Consider the following 23,882-nt stretch of genomic DNA (forward strand, 5'->3'; position numbering starts at 1 on the left):
GTAATTAGAAATATTAATCCCTTTGACCCAGGAACTCTGTTTTCAGCAGGTGTGAATAAGCACAACAGTTTGCATAAAGCCCTATGGTAGTTTTATCAGTGTTAGTTTAAAGGAAAATAACCATCAAACTATTTAGTGTCTGTTCTACTGCTCTGCTGTGTGGATCAGCTGAGAACACTCATTTTAGCCCCACTAAATGTTCGGCTTCAATACTCTTGAAATAAAGAGGAAGCTCAAGGCAAGCTGAGAGGCAGATGTGGAGTTGTCCAGACCTCCTCTTTGTGTTCCTGCTGGCCAGCCAGAGCCTGAGGCACCAACTAGAGCAGGTTCTAAGTTTGCCAGGGCTCACTCGCATGATGCGTCCTCAGACCTCCCCAGAAAGGCCTCTTATGAACTTTCAGGGATACTGAAGCCAGATGGTGACCCAGAGACATAGTGTTCAGATTATTTTCTCTTGGAAGCCTTTGTCTAAAAGTGGCAAGTTACCCTTTCTTTACACAGCTAAGTTTCTGCTTGTCACTCAGTCTTTCCAGACTAAGCAAAATAGCATTTAGAGAATACACATCACATGGTAAAACTATACAGAGAAGCAAAGGAATGATCAACTCCAAAATCTGAGGGTTGCAGTGTACGAGGGAGATGAACTGAGTGGGGACATACAGAGCTTTAAGGTACTAGAATGTACTGTTTCTTAATCTAAACAAGAGCTTCATTTTGTTGGCATTCTTTAAACTGGATAGGCATGTTTAGCATGTTTTTTGTATCTACAAGAGGTTTCACAATAAAAATAACTTTAAAAACAGTAATCTTACTGGGATTCTAAATGGGTTTTCAGTAATTTATAATCTGAAAGTACTGACATTTTAATGAATTTTCTCAGCAAACAAAGGGTATGTTTTATTCATTTATTTTTCTCTTCTTTCATTTTCACTATAGTTTGAAAATTTTCTTCATATAGAACTTGCACATTTTTTATGTTTATTCCTGGGTATATCTTATGGACATTTTGCTATTGTGAGTGGACCTCTTTAAAATGTATTTTCTAATTTATTATTGCTAAGGGAAAGCTATTAAATTTTACATGTTAAACTTGTATTCAGTCCCCTTACTGAACTCTATTATTAGTTCTAATTATTTTCAAGTTGATTCTTTTGGATTTTCTAGCTAGATATAATTTCACCTCCAATCATTATATATTCTGAAGCCTAGTAAAACCAATCTCCTATTACTGCCATATTCCCTCAAAACACACTTTTACATTTTGCAGCCATTCATTTTTCTGATAAGTTTTCCCTTTAGCAAGTCCTATTAGATCTCCTGATGGAATTATATTTGGTTTCCCACTTAATCTACTGATTAGTACTGTCATCTACGCTTGCCTCTTCCCAACAGGGGAGGGCTTGTAGCTCCATTTATTTCAAATACTCCTTTATGTTTTTCCTTTAAGATTTTATTGTTTAATTAGAAACAAAGTCAAGTATCCCATACTAAGTTAATTTCCAAATACTACATACCCTTTGTCACTACTTTAAGTGAAATTTCTTTAATTACAAATTTGTCTTCACAGAAATCGGAAATTCAATTTTGATGGAGTTTTTTCATATTCTACCATTTTGCTCACATTCATTACTTGATAAAATTTTGATGGGCTTTTTGTTTTTCAGTTTTCTAGATACATAATCAGGCCATTCTTACAGGGATAACATCTCTCTCTTCCTTTACTATGTAACTTCATTTTTTTTTTATCACTCCTAACAAATATTTGTTCAGATTAGAGTACATAGTAAGAGACACTCGTTTTTATGAATCCCTGTAGCTTTCTCCCCTGAGATAACAATGGTTCTGGCTTTTGGTTCTAAAACTAAAATTGGCTGCTTCTAGAGAAATAAACTAGGTGATAGAGGAGAGGGAAAGTAAGACATTTTTTACTGTGTACTCTTGATACGCCTGTTGAATTCTGAATCACATAAATGTATTATTTCTTCAACAATAGTTTATGCTAAATAAACATGCACTAAATAATTTTTTAAATGCTTCCTGTTCTAATTTAAGAGTATTTCAGGAATGTAATTTCGATACTCATTTCTCTCAGCATCTACTGACACAACTGTATTAGTTCCACTGTTTTTCTTACTGCTGTAATAGACTCTCAGAATTTTTCCTTGTTAAACTGACTTGTATCCTTAGGCTAAAGACAGTTGGGACACAATGAATAATTCTTCTAGTATGCAGTATTCCTGAGAGAGAAAGAATTTTTGAGCTAGAAGAGAACATCTAGTACACTTATAAATCAAAACAAACCTGCACACAGAAGAGTCAAAACATAAAAAAGCAAAATCCTACTAGCAACAAGCTGAAATTATTTACAGCCAGACTGCTTGTTATGGGGGAGTCGGAAACAAGAGCCAGGTCTCATGACTTATTGGTTCAACTGATTATTGGCCAAGATTTTATTTAGTAATTTTGTACCAATACTAATATGCAATATATAATAACATTTTCCTTGGGAGAGGCGTTTCGATCACAACCAATTTACTCCATAAAATATACTTAAGTAGTATGATATTTTCATTCTGAGTTTAAAAAATAACTTATGTAATATACAGGTTTTATTGTACTTCAACATTAAAAAAAAATTCTTCTGAGCCCATTAGGGTGTCAGGGCTTTTGTTAACCTTTCTTATCTCATCCTGATATTGGATTAAGTGCCTTTTTGTTAACCTAACTTGGGTATTTATTTTTTGTAGTCAGCTATTTCAAATATATCGGTAACACAATTATGTGTTTCATCCTCTAAAATCATTTTGATGCTTCCTATCTGACTTTTATCTTCCTTATATTAGGCCAACTATTTGATTTTGTCTTTTCAAAAAGCAAACACTATAGGTCCTATTATTTTCATCTTTTACTTATCTATCTTCCCAAATCCAATGCACAATATTTAATAAATATCCATTACATTATAAAGTTATAGTTTGTCTTATTAATACAGATATATGAAGTACATTTCCTCTAGTAGCTGCATCTCAATATTTCAAATATTACCCTTATATTTCCTTTATTTTCTAACATACTTGGTATATGCACATCTCTACAGCATTCTAAAATTTACAATACTATAAAGTACACTGTCACAACTGAATTCTACAACCTAATATTTCCATATTCAGATGGTGGACCCATGACTCAAACCCAGGCTTTCTGATTCTAGATCTTGAGCTCTTCCTACTAAACCACACTGCCTCTCAATGTCTAATCTGACTGGGGTGTTAAGAAAGCATTTAAAATTATCTTAGAGATGAATCTTTTTTAGATGTTTTCATTATTTATTTATACTTTCACGTATAATAAAAGATTATGACACATGAAATTTTTAATTAAGCATCTTAAATCATTTTCTGAATGTGAATAGGTATGAATAAATTTTAAAAGTTGGTATGTTCAAGAAGAACATCACTTTTTTAGAAAAGAGTCTGGTGTATTTGAAATTTGAAAATAACACTCCCAAATTTGCCATTTTTGAGCCTTCTAAATTTAATATTAATTTAGCTTCTCTAATTTTATCTTAACAAAATAAAATACAGCTGTAAGCATGTAAAGTTTGTATTTCACAGCCAGAGGGTTTTGCTCTCTATAATTGTTGTTAATGAGATTTTAATACAAGCTTCTATTTGAGTGTAGCCTACTTAAGCGACTTATTCAAGGAAGCCCACCTAGAATTTCATGTGTAAAATGATGAAACTTTACTAAATTAATGGTTCCCAAGCTAGGGTGATAAGGAAAAATTCTGAAATGTCCTAAAATTAAGTGACATAAGGCCAGAGAATGGTGAGAGAGATACATGGGAAGGTAATCAGCCAATAACCATGGGACATAGCTAGCCAGAAACTCCACGTTCCTGGATGAAATCACTTAGCAATTATCTAGAAGGTCCCCAGAACTACGGCACTCCTCATGCTCATGAACAGTGTCTGACCATCATCAACAACCAATCCACGAGCCTCCTCTATCAACTGACCACCTATCCCTAGGCCTCCTGCTTTGCATTTGCCCACCTTCTTTATCTATTGCTTTTAAACATACCAAAGCAAACTGAAAGAACTTTCTTCCTTGAGACCCCTAATAAATGTCCTGATTCTTGAGTCTGGCAGACAAGTTGTTTCTGTTAATTGACCTTGCGGTTGGTGAAGCAGAAACTGCCTGTCCCAGGACTCAGTCCTTCTCTGGCTGCATTTATAAAGGCTCAATAAACCCTTTTATTTCAGAGATCTCTCAGTCTCAAGAGTTTTTGATTTGTCAAGGGTCCCTGTACAACTCAGTTTCCATGAAGGCAGTGACAAGAATGCATAAGCCACTTTTAATTTTCAAAAATCCTAACAAAAATTATGCTAACCTACATCGAGATTGCACAGACCAACTAAAACATCAATTTCTTTGTTTTAGGCTAAAATTACAAGTGAAAATATAAAGTAAGAATTTTAAATGTCATTTGGTTTGACAGTTGAAAAAAACTTCAAAACATGATGTGTTATAATTTATAGTAAGAACTATTTGGTATTCATCCCCGTTTCTGGCACAGAGCTCCTAAAACCCTAGGAATTTCCTGAGTGATAAAGGTGTCTTTTGTTTATATTAATAAGATGACTTCTGAAAGCACTTAAGGATGGGGCTAGTTGCCAGGGGAACCAACCATTGTGATTAGGGGGTTGGAACTTTCAGTCCCACATGCCACCTCCAGGGAGGGGAGAGGGGCTGGAGAAGGAATCAATCACCAATGATTTACTCAATCATGCCCATGTAATGAAGCCTCCATAAAAACCCAAAAGGCCAGGGTCTGGAGAGCTTCCAGGCTGGTGACATGTGGAGATGCTGGGAGAGTGGGATGCCTAGAGAGCACTTGGAAGCTCTGCGCCCTTTCCCCATACCCTGTCCTATGCCCCTCTTCCAACTAGCTGTCCCTGAGTTACAACCTTTTAGAATAAACTGGTGATCTAGTAAGTAATATGTTACCCTGAGTTCTGTGAGCCACTCTGGCAAATTAATTGAGCCCAAGGAGGAGGTTGAGCAAACCTTTAATTTATAGCCAGTTAGTCAGAAGCACAGGTGACAGACAACCTGGACTTGCGATTGGTGTCTGTCTATCTCTAGGTAGACAGTGTCAGAATTTAGTTAAGTGTGTGGGACACTTGGTCATTTCCATGAAGAACTGAGTTAACTGCTTAACGGTGATGGGGAAAAACACACACATCAGAATTGGTGTCAGAATCACACATGAAAACCAAGGTCATTGAGAGGGCTGGGTAGAAACAATGAATCCAAAAGCTCTAAGAGTTTATAAGGGTGCTAAGGAGCCTTCGCACAGCATCATATAGTGGACATCTAGCAACTTTTACCAGTATCAATAAAGAGACTGACAAAAGGCTCTACAAGAGGGTTACTTAAAAACCCTGGGCCAACATGTCGAATTTACCGAGTATCATAATTCTTCCAAGTGGTAAAGATAAAGACACCTCAAGACAAATGCTGGGCATAGAAGCCACAGGGCATAAATATGCAAAGAAGTAAAAAGCTAACCTTTTCAAACAATAAGGCTTCTCTCTCACTTACCAACTTTACATTTCCCTGTATGGCCCTGGAAGATGACTGGTTAGCCAGAGACGGGTAAGATTCCTCAAGGGAGGAACAACCTAAGACAGGCACAGTCGCAGGGGGGCCATCCGGTGAGAAATTGGGGATCAACAGAGGTAAGGCTTAGAACCTCACCCCCCGTTCTGAGAGAATTCTGCATCCGTGGATGTTTTATTGCCCTTGTCTAGCTCGGATTAACACATAGTCTACAGGCACACACCTGATCATCTACATTTGCTCTCTTACAACACTAAACTCTGTTTTCTACCTTTATCTCATATCTACCTACCACTTCAGCATTTTATTAAAAATAATAATAATAGAGAAATGTGGTATCCACATATAAATCAAGTATAAAAATTAAATGAATATTCATATTTGAACTGACTGTTTATAGTTCATAATGCATGAACAAAACCGAAAGCTTCTGTGATGACTGCCCTTGTAATGTTCACCATGTAACTTATTCACTATGTAAGAATTTGTACTCCATGTAAGAACTTGTTCGTTATGCATCAGAAGATTGGAGACTGACGAAAATTAGGCTTGGGGTGGATTAATGATTGTGCATTGAGTATTGACCCCCCTATACAGAATTTTATTGTTGTTAACAACCATTTGATCAATAAATATGAGAGATGCCCCCATAAAAAAAAAAAAAAATTTATATATATATATATATATAAAAACACACTTCCAATTGTAAAATAAATAAGTAACCGGGATGTAATGTATAGCATAAGGAATATAGTCAAAATATTGTAACAACTTGGTATGGTGATAGCTGGTACCTAGAATTATCATGTATATAAATGTTGAATCACTGTGTTGTACACCTGAAACTAATGTAATACTGTGTGTCAACTACCCTTCAATAAAAAATAATTATCAAGTAAAAAAAAACCCTGGGCCAATTTAAAATGACTGCCACTGTTAGCTGACTACACGTACCTGGATGAGGTCCAAGATCCCAAGTTCACTCTCTGATGAATCCACACAAAAAACAAAGTAGAGGGTAGCATAGTGCCGATAAATCAGTTTGTAGTCAGAGCCACCAAGCAAACTGTGGAAGATAGAAAACATTTAAATGCCTGTATCTTCATTAAGCATATCAAAGAGAAACCCTGTGCCAAGGAATGAAAACAGGCCCAATAGAAACGGGGAGGACAGGCCAAACAACGGGCCATTTCTACCAGGTGAATGGCAACCACGTTTGGCAGAGATGCCTAAAGCCACCTTACCTTACATCACGTTCTGCCCATCCTCCCAGGAGCCAAACCTCTAATGAGTAATATCTGGAGCACAACCATTCAACAGCTTCTGAAACAGAACTGAGTCTCTCTCTGAGCAGATCATGCTAAGATCAGCTCACAGTGCATTAGGTACCCACCCAACATTTGGGTGCTGCCTGAAGAAGTGCTGCTGACGAAGGCCACCCCAACATGGACATATGGGGAGAAAACGGAAGCTAATCATTTACCTTCCACCCTCCAAGAAGTTACAAATGTTGTCATCCCGCTTGAGAACTAGATGGAAGGTCTCTCGAACAATCTGCTGCTGAATTTCTTCTGGCTATGGAATAAAAGAAAGAAAGCAAATAAGCAGAAAAGTCTGAAAAACTACATTCCATTGATGAAGTTGGACAGGGAGAGAAGTGCTTCCAAGCAGGAAACGATTTGGTACCAAACATAAAAATGATGAGTAGAGAAAAAATAAAAGGGAAATCGATGGAAAAATGGGCGACAAGAGTCTGTTAGAGGAATTAAGAAGGGTATATTTACCTAGCTATCTATTCACAACTATTACTGTCCTGATCAACAAGCTAATATTTCCTTACAGTTAATAACCAAGCAAAGGAGAATGGATCAACTTTCACACAAGGCTAAACAGTAACTAGAAGGCCTGGTACTGAAATATTTTGTCGTCCCCTAGAAAACATCTATCAGGGTAAATAACAAATATAAACAGGTCTAACACTTCAAAGAGGTCAAGACGTAATAGTGTATATACCTTAAAAATCTAAGCCTGCCATCTTGTGTAAAGTAACAGAGGTAGCACATGTAAGATGATATGCTACTCTCCACAAAGTATTGAGAAAAAAAGTTCTATTTACAGATTAGAATTTTGAACAATTGCAGGGCTACAAATATTTTTTTTCACTTAAAATTCACTTGCGACACACAGGAAAGCTCAACTGTGATGGAATCTCTTAGTAACTCACATTTGATTCCTATTTACATCTATATGGTTCTTAATAAGTATAGTTTAAAAAAGGATGAAGGGAGGGAGAAACCAGTCATTAAGACAAAAGTAATGAAAAGCTCTAGAGCAGTGCTCTCAAATCTCAATGTACAATGAATCACCTGGGGATGCTGTTAAAATGCAGACTGGCATTTAGTAGGTCGGGGGTAAATTCTGAGACTGCATTTCTAACATGCTTCCAGGAGACACCAGTGCTGCTGGTCTGTGGGCCGCACTTTGGGTAGCAAAGCTTAAGAAAACCTTCAGATTGGACGTGCCCTAAGAGTCAGAAAACAGATTCAAGTAATGTTAATCCCTTTCTTTCTACAGACTGAATTTAGGTTTGAAATGATTAGTTATCTAAAAAAAAAGAGAGAAAAAAAACAGAAAATGTCACTGTGGAGAAATTACTTTTCATAATTTTGACTCAAAATGGGTATACAGTAGCTCTTAGCATTTATTGAATGGATGAATGAAAACTTGCTAATCACTGGTCTTCATAAATTCAAGTAAACCAATCACTATTTTCCTGGTTTCTATTTAAAGAACTCAAAAAGCTCACAGATGACAGGATGATGTAAAAGATTAACTCTGTGTACTCGGTAATACAAAACATGCCAAGTAAAAAAGTTTCACGTTTTTAAACGGAGGAAAACAATCTTTCAAACTAAACCCTTTTTGCTCAACTGAGGAGGAAGTGGCAGTAGTCAGTGGGGAAGTGGTATGAAATGGTGAGGCCACCTAATTTCCAATTCAACACAAGTGTAAGCTACCAATTGCTTACATGCCTCAATTATTTTAATAATCTCTCATATATTTTAGTACTCTGCGGTTTGTAAGGTAATTTTTATGCATGAACTAATTTGGTTCTTAGAAAAATCCTACGTTCTCCAAAGAAGATATACAAATGGTCAGTAAAGACATGAAAAGATACTCAACATCATTAGTCACTAGGGAGATGGAAATTAAAACCACAATGAAAATGAGCTCTGCACCCACTAAAATGTCTAATTAAAAGATAACAAATATTGATAAGGAAGTGGAGAAATTGGACCTCCTATGCATTGCTGATGGAATGCGAAAGGGTGCAGCCACTTCGGAGAAATCTGGCAGGTCCTCAAAACATAAACCACACAGCATATAACCTGACAATTCTACCTGTAGGTATGTAACCAAGAAAAATGGAAAACACATGTCCACACAAAAACCTGCATATGCATGTTCATAGCAGCATTATTCACAGGAGCTGTGGGTGGGAAGATTAACTGATTAAAATTCCATACAATGGAATATAACTCTGCCATAAAACGGAATGAAGAACTGATACACACCACAACATGGATGACCCTTGAAAACATTACATCAAGTAACAGAAGCCAATCATGAAAGACCACATATTGTATGACTCCATCTGTATGAAATGTCTGTAATAGACAAATTCAGAGAGACAAATTAGATCACTGGTTGCTTGGGGCTGGTGGAGTTGAGGGGGAAATACTAATGGATAGGGATTTCTTTCTGGGGTAATGAAAATGTTCTAAAATTGTTGTAATGGCTGCATAACTTGTAAACATACTAAAAAAAACACTGAATTGCAGACTTTAAATAGGTGAACTATTATGGTATACGACTTCTACCTCAATAACACTTTAAAAAAGTAAGGAAAGATTCACACACACAAAAGCAAATACAAATTGAATAATTCTATTAGATGCTAATATTTTACCTTGTTATAATTAATAAAATCTAATCTAGCTTTAAAAATTCTATGAAAAAGGTAAAATTATTTTTTTCATTTCTATTTGACAGATGAGGAAATACAGTCTTAAAGATGTTTGTTAACTTGTCAATAGGCACAACGGTAAAAAAAAAAGGTGGAACTGAGGCTTGAATTTAAGTTTTCTGACTCCCCTTTTCGGTTTCACCAGCCCACCTACCATACATGTAACAGTTCGAAACCTAGATACAGCTGCGAAGAAATAAAACATTGGGGCGCACGAGCATTTGTGTTTCTCTAGAGTGTTTTTGGACAATTCCAGTGCCTATTATCATTTATTGAGCCCTCATGCGGCAGCATTTATAATTTCTCAACATTTCCCACTTTTAAACTGACTTTTCTTCAACTCTACATGTAGAGTGATGGGTATCCAGTCCCTAGGCAGTCCCAGCCAACACTGAAGCAAAATTAATTCCAAGAAAGCAAAACCTTTCAGACCCTCTGGCTAAAGCAAAAGAAACTGCGTTTTAAGAAACTGCGTTTAACAGCCAACAAGATTAAAGGGCCTTCAAACAAGTTCTCAAGAAGGCGCCTCCCCATCCCCGCCCCGTCACTTGTAGTGCCGACACCCAAGGAGAAGTGTCACAAAACGGCACAGAAAAGCCAAGGTCCAGGAAAGGATCAGAGAGCGCGGCGGCAGCGGGGCGGGGGGCAGAAGTTCTGCCACTGGCCAGGGTCCGGGGATGGAGGTCAAGGAAGACAAGGGTCACGCACGGTGCAGGAGCCCGAGGTGGTCAGCGGGCGGTGCCCGCGGGCGCCGGAGGGCCCCAAGGGAGGGAAGAGGGCGCGGCTTCCCCGAAGAGACATAACCGAGCTGGGCCGCACTCACAAAATGCTGGTAGAAGCGGACCAGCCGCGGCTTCCCGTGGTTGTTGAAAACCAGAATCGCCTGAATCATCTTTGCCGGCCACGTTTCTTTCGGCACCGGCGGCTCCCAGAGAGCACCTCCTTCCGCCACAATACACAGACACTTCCGGTTGGTGCGCTGCTAAGAGTGGCCCGCGGAAACTTGCCCCCGATGCCCACGGGGCCTGGCCACGAAGAGTCCGGCTGCTCTGCACGGCTTGAGGATCCAGGTTGGTCGGGTTAGCCAAGGCAGGTCCGGTGCAGACACCGAGTCCGGGTAGGGTCTTCACCGTGGCCAGAGTCGGTTGGCCAGCTAGGGCCTGGCTGGGATACGAACCCGGAACCGTGCCCTTTGCCCAGACCGACCGCTTGCTGCAGAATCCCAGGTGCGGCGCAAAGCCGAGGTCGTCGGAAAAGCAGACGCAGCCCGCAGAAACCAAATCCTAACAGCAAGCCAGGCTCCCAGGCAGAGGTGACCGGAGCCTCCCTTTCTGTCTACGCTAAAACATACAAGCCTGCCCTCCCCTCAGCACTTGCAGAACGTCCCGCAGTGTGAAAATACAGCTAATTTAGCCATTCCTCGGTTGGGGAACATTAAGTTCATTATTTTCAATATTACATACAGAACTTAAGTGAATTACATAGATGCCTCCTCGTGCAAAAGGGTTATTTCTCCATGGTAGAGAGTGAATGGTTGAATTGATCTTTAGTGCAATTCCATTTAAAAGGTACTGGCGATTCCAAATTGGTAGTTTTTTCTTCTTTTAATGACTTAATGGGTGTGGTGGAGCACGTCCCTGTGTTGCAGTTAGAGCTGCAAACTGGGATCCCCTATCCAGAGGATTGGCACTATGTCAGAAGCTTTTAAAATATACAGGACATTACACCCATAATTCCCAGTTTTAGAACTTATAATAAAACGATTGTGGATTTGTGAAAATTTAACCTCAAGTATGCTCATCTCAGTAGTTATTACAGGGAAAAATGGAAAGCAAACCAAATATTCAAAATGAGAAACTGGTTAAATGCATTGACCTGCATACCTGGAAATTAAAGTTATTAAAAGTCATGTTGTGAAAGATTCACAGTACAGGGAAATATTCATGATATAAGTGTAAAGCGTACACAATGTACAGGGACACCCCACTTTGTAAAAGATTGCAAGTAGATACCCCAAATGATGAATACTAGTTGTGTCTGGAGAAAGGCAGCATCACAGGATGCTCAGCATAGGAACCCTGACACCTGCCCTGATTGAAACCCTGGCTCTGCTGATGGCCTGGATACCTTGAGCAAGTGTCTTGATCTGTAAAACAGCCATAATATCAGTTTCCTTCACTGTAAAACTGGGCTTTTTCTACTTGAAAAAAGATTCTACTTAACTTCAGTTATAAACACAAAAAGAATATTTGTAATTATTTAGAGCAGTGCATGGCATGTAATGGATTACAATGTGATTTTTTAAAGTAGTGGAACTACATATATTTTTTAATTTTCTAAAATAAAATTTTGATTTATTAGTTTATTAACTTTAAAAAAATCCAAAGGCAATAAGTATGCACTGAAACTTGATAAAATGTTCCAAATGTTGAATAGAAATATCAAAGAAAATTCTAAAACAAAAGAATAATGACGGGGACCTAGCTCTACCAACTATTAAAGCCTACTGTGATAGTTAAGATTGTCACTACAGGGAGACTTACTGAAATATAACAGATAATTTAAGAACAAATAACTTTAATATGTGATGCAGGAGAAGTCATAACTTGACAGTGGCAAGGAATTCAACAAATATGGTGGAGTAACTGGTTAGCAATTTGAAAATAAGCAATTTCGTTACCTCACTTCATACCTTCCCACAAATTAAAGGAAGAATGGATTAAATAATTAAATATAAAACCAGGTAACCAAAATGGAAGAAAATGAAATTGAGTATCTAACATCTGAAAAGAGAATATAAGCTTTTTAAAAGCAAACAAAAATCACAAAAAGTTAACAGCTATATCCATATAAAGATTGTAAAATCAATTTTTAAAAATGGAAAGAAGTTGCTAAACTATGGAAAATGGTTATATTTAAAATATAAATAAGTCTGATAAACCAAAAAAACCTTCTCCTCCCTAGCAGACAAAAGGGGAAATACATACAGGAAATTAACATGAGAAAAATGTTTACGATCACTCTTAATGGGAAAGACCAATTAAAGTATTAACTTTAAAATAAAAATTAAAGCATTACTTTCACCTTATCAAATATAATTTTTTAAAATGTCATCATACCCAGGCAGTATAGCACAGAGAAGACAAGTAATGACTCTATAACATCTTACTACACTGGTAGACAGTGATTGCAAAGGGACGGGGTGGGGGTGGAGGGGGGTGAGGACTTGATAATATGGGTGAATGTTGAAACCACAATGTTGTTCATGTGAAACCTGAGGACTTGATAATATGGGTGAATGTTGAAACCACAATGTTGTTCATGTGAAACCTCCATAAGATTGTTTATCCATGATACTGTAAAAATTTTTTTTAATGTTATACCCGATTCTGGCAAGGATAGCATGAAAATGGTCCTCCTACATTGCTGCTGAAAGTGTAATTTAGAACAACCCTTTTGGAAAACAAGGTAACAAAACCTTTTTCAAAAATTCCTAGATTCCCAATCATCTGACTCCTGGAATCTGTCCCTAAAGAAATAACCCAAAAATATAATGTGTGTGTATGTGTGACTTGTGGACAGGTGGTTGGGTGGGTGGGTGAGATTGAGGGAACTATATAATTTACAACAGCATTTGACATATTAATTATATTAGCTCCAAATAGGGATCAATTAATTATCCCAAAATTGGAGAATGATAACAGCTATTAAATGGTAGCCAACCTTTAAGCACTGGTTATGAAGACTATGTAGCAATATGGAAAGTGATTGTGTAACAGTATTTGAAAAAGGATTATCAAATTTTATGGTTAGGTTTATTATTACAACAACCGTATACAGAAATTGCACACATTCCAGGAGCAGGCCACTGCCCCCCCATTGGCTTTGCTGGTGCTCTTCTCTTGCTGCAAAGTCCCTTTCCTCCTCTGTCTACCTGAATTGTTTTCCACTGTTACCCCGACTGCTATAGACCAAACCATTCCAGTCTCTCACCCTGACAACTGCAGCAGCCTCCTAGTTATGCTCACTGCCTTCAGTTTCACTGTAGTCAAGCAATCTTTGAAATACACAAATCAGATCTTACCACTCTCCCTGGGATCACTGGCTTCCAGGAAGTTAAGGACAAAGTCCCGAAATACTTAACATGCTGAAAATGCCACGCCCAATCTCCAGCCTCATCTCAAACGTGCCTCCACCTCCACCCATTCCTTTGAGCTCCAGTCACAGCGGCCTCTTCCTTCTAGGAGCTGCCCGGAGACACCAAGCCCTTTTGTAGCCCTGGGTTTGGCGCACTGACACCCTGGACCTCCTTGTTCGGAATGGTGGCCTGCCCATTTGAGCCTGCCATACCCTTTGGCCACAGTGCTTTGGGCAGCACAGTGCCCTCACTAGGTCCCTCTACCCAGTCAGTGTCCCCCAGTCCTCCTGCTTAACCACCCGCTTGGCCACCCCATGACTGAGGCTCAGCATGCTCAGGAGTGAGCCAGCCCCACTCACACAGGACACCAGAAGGCAGCCGAGGTGAGAGGGGCAAGGTGGTCTGAACTGAAAAAGGGCAACAAGAGCAGAAGAGATCCACAAGTAGCCCAGTAACCATGACTTCAGGTGGCGTAACTGAAGTGTGAATCCCAAGCCTCACAGCCATATTATTGAGCCCAGATCAAGAGTCAAAGATCTAGGCAAGTTCCTTAAAGCCTGGGAATGTAACCCTGCTTTGCAAGGCCAGGGCCATCTCTGGTCCCTGTGTGCAAGGCCCTTCTGTAGGCCAAGGAAGCAGGGGACAGAGGAAGGAGTATAACCTTTGCTTATTAGCTGTGTGACTCTGGGTAATTTGAAAATAAGCAGTTATGACCCTTGCCTTAACCTTTCTGGGGCCCTTTTCTCTTCTGCAGTATACATGTGAAAGCAGAATAATCCTGAAGTTAAGAATGTGGACTTCGAAACCTGACTGATACGTTTCCCCTGCTATCTTAAAGTGGAGCATTCCTATGGAAACTTTTGTTAAGCTGAAATGGCGTAGAGTGAAGAAGCAATTATCAATTTATATGGAAAAAATTTTGAGCTTTCCCAGACTCAAAAAATAACCTCTCTTAGGCTTTTCTGGTACCCTAGGACACAGCTTGCTAACAGTGCAAAATAAATCGAGATAAAGCACAGATGCTCAGGTACAGTTCAAAGCTATGGCTGTGTGATGCTGAGGTGCTGAGGGGAAGGAGCTTGGCGAGGCCCCTCACTGCTGGGGGTGCCCCCTGCCTCTAGAAGTTGTTGCAAAACAAACACTGAACACTACTTTTGCTTTTTACCTTTTCTCTTAAAAGCAAAAATCCTCTTCAGATTTTCTTTTGGTTACTAAAAATAGGTGTGTACTAATGTTAAGGCTTTCATAAAAGGGAAACGGCATAATGCAGACTTTTGAAAAGCAGGGGATACCTCTGCTGACACCAGGAGGGACTCAACAGTCAGCAGTTACACTTATCGTGGGAAGCCTCTAGTGCTGTTTGCTGCATTAGGGGACTCCACCGCCCCTTCTTCTCTGAGGCAACTGGGATCCACATGCCACCGAGTCCCTACCCTTTCTCGGGACCTGCAGATCTCACCTCCAGCTCTCTTCACAGATCTGGGTGTGGGCACAGCACCCAGCAAGGCAATGATCATGAGCAAAAAGCAACGGCTTCCTTCTCCTAGAGACACTGCTCAGCTGGAAGGCTGTTTACACCCGACAAATACCCAGTCAGTGTAGAAGAATCCTTTTCTCAAGATTTAGCCAATCATATAAAGTTCTAAAGATACATAACAGAAACAAAATATCGAAAATGTGGCCTGGCAGAGTGAGCCTGAGAGATGCAGACCAGCCAGCCACACCTGAGGCTCCTCTAGGCCTCCCTGAGGACACCATGCCCGGGAAGCAGTCAGGAGGCAGGAACCCCCAGGGTGGCAGAGAACCAAAGGAAGAAAAAAGAACTGACAGCTCCAGGGAAATGAAAGGATCGGGGGGACAAGATGGCTTGAGCCAGAGCGCAGGGGCCACAGCCCAGCGCCGGGGAGAAGGCTGACGTGAAGGGAGAGCAGGAGATGTGAGCAGAGTGGAGAGTCACACAGAACTTTTCCTCCGAGCCACTCTGCATGCCGATGAGGGGTACCCCCTGACCTGCACCAAGACCAAGTGCAGTCGCTCTGAATGCCCTGGGGACTCACCCCCTGCCTGCCTCCAGAAGGAAGGCTCACACTCAAGGCAAGGGTCACCAGGACACCGTCTAGGAAAGCTAGACCCACACCCAGGGAGAGACCCTCCGGAGCCACAGCATGGGGCCCCACTGCTAACACGGTCCGGGTTTGATTTTAGCAGAGCTTCTTCAACGCGTACTCCACGGCGGCTGGAGGGAGGAACCAGGTAAGGCTGGGCATTGGCAGACTTCTCCCTCCATCTCCAGAGCGGAAGTCGATGGAAGAAATTCTCAACAGTGGTGGGTGGGCTGGAAGGCTCTCCATCGCCCACCAACCTCAGTCGTCCTAGGGGGTAAAGAGAAGAGAAGTGAACAGGGCACATTTCATGAAAGCATTCTGTAAGTCATCAAGTAAGGGTTTGATTAAGTGGCAGCGGTGGGGCCCTTGGCCTCCTCCTTAGAGCTGTGGTCCAGGCAGCTGGCCTGGCAGCTCCAGTTGTTTTTCAGTCCAAGACTCACTTGATTAAGACAAAAGGGAGTCCAGACTCTCTACCCTACCTGGCCCTGCTTTCTCTAGCAAACGTCATCTTCTTGGTCATCTGGGTAAGTAGCCCATTTTTCTGTGACTTATTGTAAGTGTTCAATTTGGGGCCTTTTGACATCAAACCTTTAGGTGAAATATTCCTCAGAAAAACAAATCAACTGTGCACAGGCTGAGCATCAACTAGGGGGCTGACCCTTGGCAAAAAGAGAACCAGTAAGGACAAAGTCAGCCGTTTTCCAGCCACTTTGGGCAGGGAGCCCAGAACAAAGGGGGGGAAAATGCCCATTCAGTTGTTCTGCTGCCTGAAATGGCTAATGCGTTCACGTGCAGTGGAAATGTTTGGGGGACTTCATGACATTCGGTCTCACTGGCTCCCCTGTGCACTTCATTCTCTCCATCCCTCGTGTTTATAAACCTGTGGAGCTTTCTTGTAGATTGGCACAGTTCAGACCCACCAAAAAGAAAGGTCCCAGGGTGTTACCCTTCATGCCTTGAAGGAATTTTTCTGACGCTAACACACTCTCAGGAATTCCACGGAATCCCACCAAAGCAGGCGGGTGAACCATGCTGCTGGCTCCTTGTCCTCCACCCACCCACAGCCAGCACACACAGAACTCCCACCAGGGGCCAAACCAGCAACACCGCGGCCCCAGTCGTCTCCCTTGACCTACCCACTCCTCGTCCTCTGCACTAGATAGAACAGGTCTCCCTCAGGAACCACAGGATCAGGCACCCCAGGATCCACAGTGTCCAAGTTTTTGACCACAGGGCACTTGCCCAGGGACTTAGGGATAAAATCCATGGGGTCAGGTCCCCACAGAGGCCAGGCCTGGCCCGCTCCTATGAGCTCTATACAAGACGGGCGGGGGAGCCTCAGGCGGGAGGCCACCTGAGGACACTGGGCCACACCTGCCATCAGGCTGCACTGCTCACCCAGGAAGGGGCCGTCGCCTCGCGTTTTCAGCCGCACCCCAGCCCCCAGCTCGAACTCCAGCGCCTCCATCTCCGATTCAGGCATCCAGAAGGCCACTGTCTGGTCGGGGGTGAGGCTCCCCGTCAGCGCAAGCAGTTCTGGCTTATTCACCAGACCCTTCAGTGCCTCGGGCGTCAGTCTGTCCGTGTCCCCCTTGGCCTCCACCTCTGCAGGCACACAGCACACTAGGGTTATCACACAGGCACGAGGGCCTTTTGGGAGTCAGGTGAGGGCTGGGTGTTTCTACATGCTCACAGCCACCTGCGGTAGGACTTGAGCACCCATCCTGCCAGCACTCATTAAGGAACCCCTGGCAGAGGCGTTAGGCACACAGACTCTGGAACCAGGCTGGATTCCTGGTACAAATCTGCTTATAAGCTGGGTGACCTCAGGCAAGTTCCTTAATCTCTCTGTGCCTGACAGATAGGGATAAAAATGCTTCCCTGACAGGACTATCATGGGGTATAAATAAAATAATACACGTAAAGCACTTAGCACAGAGGCTGGCACACAGTGAACCCTGGGTATTAGTGTTTGTATTACTCCTACTTTACAGATCATAAGGCCAAGGCTTAGAGAGGCTCAGCAATTTGCCCGACGTCACACAGCCAGGCAGGATTCAACCCGCCACACACTCCTGCCTTCCCGCGGAGACCCCAGTGACCAGCAGGGTTCTCTCCAGGGTCTCTGCGGCTGCGGTGGAGTCTGCCGGAACCAGCTGCCAACTCTGGTGGTCCCCACGCTCACTGCCGGACGGCTCACCCTGGCCCTGCAGGGCAGAGGCTCAGGGAAGATTCCGACAGCCTCACCTGCCACCCTGAAGGCCCCAGATCTGCAGACCCTGGGTGTGGCGGGGATCCAGAATGAGAGGTGAGGTCCCGCAGGGCTGGGGGCACTCACAAGGCCCAAGTCTGCACAGAGGTGCCCCGTCCCTCGGCATAGCAACTCCACAGCTGTCCAGGTGGCTGTGTTCTCCACGCCAAGCCCCTGGGGCCCAGCTCTGATGCAGAACAGCCAGCGAGCCACAGAACCCACGCCCAGAACAGAACCTCTGCCGAGCCCTGACACACACCCAGGACAGAACCTCTGCCGAGCCCCGACACACTCACACCCAGGACGGAACCTCTGCCGAGCCCCGACACACTCACACCCAGGACGGAACCTCTGCCGAGCCCCGACACACTCACACCCAGGACGGAACCTCTGCCGAGCCCCGACACACTCACACCCAGGACGGAACCTCTGCCGAGCCCCGACACACTCACACCCAGGACGGAACCTCTGCCGAGCCCCGACACACTCACACCCAGGACGGAACCTCTGCCGAGCCCCGACACACTCACACCCAGGACGGAACCTCTGCCGAGCCCCGACACACTCACACCCAGGACGGAACCTCTGCCGAGCCCCGACACACTCACACCCAGGACGGAACCTCTGCCGAGCCCCGACACACTCACACCCAGGACGGAACCTCTGCCGAGCCCCGACACACTCACACCCAGGACGGAACCTCTGCCGAGCCCCGACACACTCACACCCAGGACGGAACCTCTGCCGAGCCCCGACACACTCACACCCAGGACGGAACCTCTGCCGAGCCCCGACACACTCACACGCAGGACTTCCAAGCGGCTCCCTTCCCTTGAGCCCTCACCCCACCTGACACCTCGCAGACAAACCACCTCAGCCCAGCTTCCACAATGCCAGAAGCCAGAGGTAGAACCATCGCCTCCCCATGAGTTTATCTATGACCACTGAGGCCCCTCCTCCGCCCCTTCTATCTCCGGGGACAAGGTGTCCCCCGGCCTCAGCCAGGTCCTCCAGCTGGGCTGCAGATCCCACACCGTCCTGCCTCCCCGGGGACCTGCCTCTCCCTCTCCACTCAGATCTGTCCTCAATGCCTTCCTGTTCCTCTCCTGGCTTTGCCTCCCACTACGCCAGAGCCCGCCCACGCCACCGGTCACCAGGGCGCTCTTCAGTGGGCAGCCCACGGCGGCCCCACAGTCCAAGCTTACCGGGCCCTAGGCAGCACCCGACCCGGCTGCCGCGTCCTCCCTCTGCCCCCCTGGGCTTCGCGGGCCCTCAGAGACACGCACCCTCCCCGTCTCCCTCGGACCTCTCTGGTGGCTCCTTCTCCTTACGGGATGCCCTCCCTGGCCACCTCCAACGGTTGCTCCCCCAGGTGACCTCCTGGCGACTTCATCCAGCTCCCCAGCTTCAACACAACAGTGACAGTCTCTCCAGTGAGCGGCCAGAACTGCGCGTCCCGGTCCTCAGTGGCCACGTCCCTCTTCTAGAAGTGCACCATGTGTCCCACCGGAACTCCTCTCCCTGGCCCAGCTCCCCGTGCACCTCCACCCCCCCAAGCCTGCCCCCAAGCCCCAGCCCGGGGGTCACCCCGTCTCCGCCCTCCTCCTCCCCATATCCAAGCACACACTGAGGCCACTGGTCTTGCTCTACCTCCAGCCTCTCTAGTCTTCCATCCGCACTGTCAGGCCCCCAATCCTGGCCCTCTTATCTCCCCCCGGGGTTGCTGTCACAGCTCCTAACAGGTCTCCTGGCCTCCAATCTATTCACCTCCCCAGGGACTTCTAAAAACAATCCTAATCACATCACTCCCCTACTTAAAACCACTCATTACAGGATTCCTATACCTTCAAAGGCCCCTTCTGGGCCCTTCTCCACCCGGCCCCTCACACTGCCCTCCCTGCACGGCCTCTGTGCACCTGCATGGGGAGCCCGCAGCCCCTGGAATGCCATTAGCCCGCCACCCCCTCTCTGAAATGCCCTTCCAAGCCCTGGCACCCGGCTGATTCCTGCTTATCTTTTGGGACGCAGTACTGATGTTCCCTCCTCCCGGGTGCCCCCCGACCATGCCTGCCTGGGCTCAGAGCCAACCCCCAGGCTCCAGGCACTGGCCTGTCCCTCTCCTCTACCAGACTGAGAACACCTTGAGGGCAGCCTTGTTCATCCCTGGACCCCCAGCAGGCGGCACATGGCCGATGCTCACTAAGTGGTCAGGGATTAATGGGCAACTGAAAGCAGCCATGAATAAAACGGAGAGAGGGAAGGACGGGTTCCCACCCAACCTCGACACCTCCTCACACAGGGACAGGCCGCAGAGCAGTCCTTCTACAGCCAGCACCTAAAATCGCAGAGGGCCCAAGAACCAAATGAGAATTTTGGCAGAAAATGGAGGCCACTGGGAGACTGGCCTGGGCTCTGCACAAATGCAGTGAATGCTCAGAGTCAGGTTCATGGATGATTCTGCCAGACTGCAGGATGGGGCAAGGTGGGGGGGGCCAGCTAGGCGCTTGCGACTGGCAGGAGCCTGGGGATCCTGAGTGAATGGGGCACAGGAAGAGTCCAGGAAAGATTCTAAGGCCAGACGTGGGCTTTGAGGCCAACCTGCTGAAAAAACTCTTTCTAGCAGCCAAGAGACCCCTAGAGACAGAGGCAGGCCACAGTGCAGGGGGGCCCTGAGGGAGGAAGTGGGGAAGATACCTACTGTAGGATGACATGAGGAAGCCTGTGTTCACCCTCCTGGTGGCGCTAAAGTTGGGCTCGATTTCGTTTCCCCTGGGGTCGAACTGACGGCGATGGATGCGAGTAGGCCGAATGTACAGCACGAGGTAGCGCTCCTGGGGCCGGGCAGGGAGAGGAGGGGCTGCTTCACTGCCCCACCCTCCGGCTGCAGCCCTCCCCCACTCCCCACCCTGGAATCCCACCTCAGCGCCAAAAGACCTTCAAGCTGGGAAGACGCCCCCTCCAGCGTCAATCCATCCACCCACCCATCCACTCATGTACTTCCTAGTGGGGTGCCTGCCCCACTGATGAACCGAGCTAGACGTCCATGAGAGGGCCAGCCCAGACCACCAGGCCTGCACACAGCCAGAGGCAGAAAGTGTGTAGAAAACCCTAACACAGGCACCAAGGACCCCTACACCACGAAGCAGGAGTGGAAGCGGCCACAGCGCCGCAGCAAGGACACCGAAAGGGAATTCTGAGCGAGGGCAGCCATTGCGCCTCTTCCAGATGTAGGACCAGAGCCCAATCACTCCTGGCCTGCTTCCCTTGCCACAGGGGGACAGGATATCTTCTACCTTCAGGAGTGTTGTGAGGGTTCAGTAGCTAACGAAGGAGCGAGCCCAGTGTGAAGCATGCAGTGTGCTGCAGTGACACTTCTAACCGCAGCAGGTAGACGAAATGCCCCTAGAGGTGGAAGAGGAAACCACCTCCCGAGAGAGAAACAGGGAAGGCAAGGTCTCAAAGGGTGGAGAAACCCGCAGCTGCGGGAATTAGGGTGTAGGAAGAATAGTAGTAAAGTCTGCGATGGGTACTTAAAGGGAAGCCAAGGTCCCACGCGCATGCTTGAGCACACTGGGCGCTTGGAGGACAGGTGCCTGGACACTCAGCCCTCCCAGAATACAGAGCCTCTCGTCCTGCCCACGCCTCCCAGCTGCTAAATCTGTTCCACGAGGAGATGACAGGACCTCTTCGATTGGCTTTCCTGCCCACTCGGCAACCACAGCCTCAGTTCCGAACCCTCCCGATCACATCTTTTGGCTTTGAGGCCTGATCTGTCTGTCTTCTTAGCAAGAACCCAGGCCCTCCTGTCTGACCCCTGCCCAGCACAGCCCTAACCGATCCCTTTTACTCCGTGGCTCCTTTCGGCTGCTAATCTCCTGATTTACCTCCCACCTGCCCTGCGAGGCCTCAAGAAAAGAGCTGGGCCTCAAGTCTTGTCCCTGGCAGAACCAGGCACGGCAGGCGCCCTGATGGGTGAGGGCCGTGAAGCCAGCGCCCTGCAGGCAGCCCCAAGGAGACCTCCTCACCTTCCTGCCGTGGGCATCCGTGATGCTGTGCCGAGAAACATCCACCAGTTCTCCCTCCAGCAGGACGCCATTTCCCCTGGGGAGGAGAGGGAAAGAGGGAACAGTTGGTTCTCAGCCCTCAGGAAAGAACCACAGGCCAGCGGCCCAGGCTGAGAGTCAACACTGCGACAGAACCAGGTCCTCCGGGCGACTCCTACCCACCGGGCCCAGGGTCCTGGGTAGCCCTTTCTCTGTGCCTCCTGCCTGGGGCCTCTGTTCCCCTGGGGGTCCCACAGGCTGGGTGAGGCGGAGCTCCGGCCCTGCTGCCGGGGTCACTGTAACAAGCGCCTCTGCTGTTTCTAGGATGACGACCTAAGATCATGTATGTGCAGGTGTAAGATATTAAGTGCTTACTAAATATAAAGGACTTTATTTTTTATTTAACCAAGTTTGGGGGAAGGGGCATCTAAACCGCTATAGTTATCTTCCCCTTTCACCTGTTTTAAAGCACGTTTATACTCCTGTTCTCACTCATGTCCACTTTGGAAGCAGAGAGACCCAGGCTTGGGAGTTTTGTGCCTCGCCCAAGGTCGCGGTCTCCCCCACTGGGAGGAACTGGACCCGAGCTTCCCGATTCTGGTTTTCATAGAGCAGAACCTGGGGGCTTCCTTTTCTGGAACCACGGAAATGGGGGAGAGGGGGGGATGGCTGCAGCGATGAGGGTGAAAAGTGAACACCGGCCCCACCGTCCTTGGTGCAAGCTCCCCCCGACTCCTGCGCCCCCGACCCTGGCGCGGTTGGAACCGGCACCGCCCCTGGGTTCTCGGAACCGCCGCGTGCGTGAGGACGGGGCCTGGCGCTCCGGACCAAGTCCCCCTCCGGGCAGGCCCCGCCAGCAGCCCGGCCAGGCCGACTCCACCCGCCGTTCCGGCCACACCACCACTGTCCCTCGGGAGGGGAGCCGGGGACGCGGCCCGTGCGAGGGCAGCGGGGCAGGGGCCGCAGTTACAATCCCCGCCCTGGGGTGGCCACCAAGGTCGCAGCCTTCGGGGCCGGTGGGAGTCGGGCCGAGACGCCCTCCCGAGGGTGCGATAGCCCGAGAGCCTCCGCCCGAAGGCGGCCCTTGGGGGTGGGCCCGGGCGGCGGGAGGGGGCGCCTGGGGCGGCCCGCCCTGCCCACCGCACCCGGCCCCTCCCCAGGCGGGGCGCGCGGAGGCGGCGGGGCCTACCGCTGGTGGGCGGCGGGGTCCCAGGCCCCGGGCAGCCGCGCGCTGCGCACCGGCCTGCTGCGGAGGCCGCCGTCCTGGTAGATGCGGCTCATCCTCCCGCGGCCGCCGCTCCGGCGGGGAGGACGCTTCCGGGCTGCGGGCCTGGGCGGGGCGCGGCCCGCGTTCCCGGAGGGACTTAAAGGGCCCGCTCCGCGTTCTCGCCGCACCCGTGCGCCCAGGCGGCGCGCTTCCGTGGGGCGGGGGCCTTAGCACCGGCAGCGGGGGGCACGTCCTTCTTTTTTTCTCTCCCTCTTCCTTGTTACTAGAGGGAGACCCCTGCCTCGATATACTCACAAAGAGGAAATTGAGGCCCAGAGATCCTATAGGATCAGCTCTGCAAGGATGGGTTCCCAGGGAGCAGGAATGGAGAAAAGGGAACAGCCCTCGGGGAGGTCAGGGGCGGTGGTCAGCACAGAAGCTGCACTTTATGTCCCGCCTCGGGTCCCACAATGACTGAGAGAGGGG

At 46.7% G+C, this 23,882-nt stretch overlaps 1 protein-coding gene and 1 long non-coding RNA gene across 2 annotated transcripts in view; both read right to left on the bottom strand.

Moving 5' to 3' along the window:
* The window catches only part of LOC118935551 (uncharacterized), a 52,931-nt gene extending 29,396 nt beyond the window's left edge, over positions 1–23,535 (bottom strand). The window contains exons 1-8 of the mRNA XM_036931955.2: positions 23,379–23,535; positions 22,172–22,247; positions 20,845–20,977; positions 17,036–17,500; positions 16,017–16,162; positions 10,476–10,634; positions 7,109–7,200; positions 6,580–6,691 (exon numbers count right to left, since the gene is read on the bottom strand). Coding sequence (XP_036787850.2) covers positions 6,580–6,691; positions 7,109–7,200; positions 10,476–10,634; positions 16,017–16,162; positions 17,036–17,500; positions 20,845–20,977; positions 22,172–22,247; positions 23,379–23,470 — 1,275 coding nt within the window. The 5' untranslated portion in view covers positions 23,471–23,535. The remainder of the gene's footprint in view (positions 1–6,579; positions 6,692–7,108; positions 7,201–10,475; positions 10,635–16,016; positions 16,163–17,035; positions 17,501–20,844; positions 20,978–22,171; positions 22,248–23,378) is intronic.
* LOC130681495 (uncharacterized) lies at positions 12,043–17,052 on the bottom strand. The gene is made up of 3 exons (XR_008994684.1): positions 17,032–17,052; positions 12,983–16,162; positions 12,043–12,926 (listed from the first exon to the last, which is right to left on the bottom strand). It is a non-coding gene; the product is annotated as an uncharacterized LOC130681495 (long non-coding RNA).
* Positions 23,536–23,882: the final 347 nt, after the last annotated feature.

This window comes from Manis pentadactyla, chromosome 18, assembly GCF_030020395.1.
Source record: "Manis pentadactyla isolate mManPen7 chromosome 18, mManPen7.hap1, whole genome shotgun sequence".
Lineage (NCBI taxonomy): Eukaryota > Metazoa > Chordata > Mammalia > Pholidota > Manidae > Manis > Manis pentadactyla.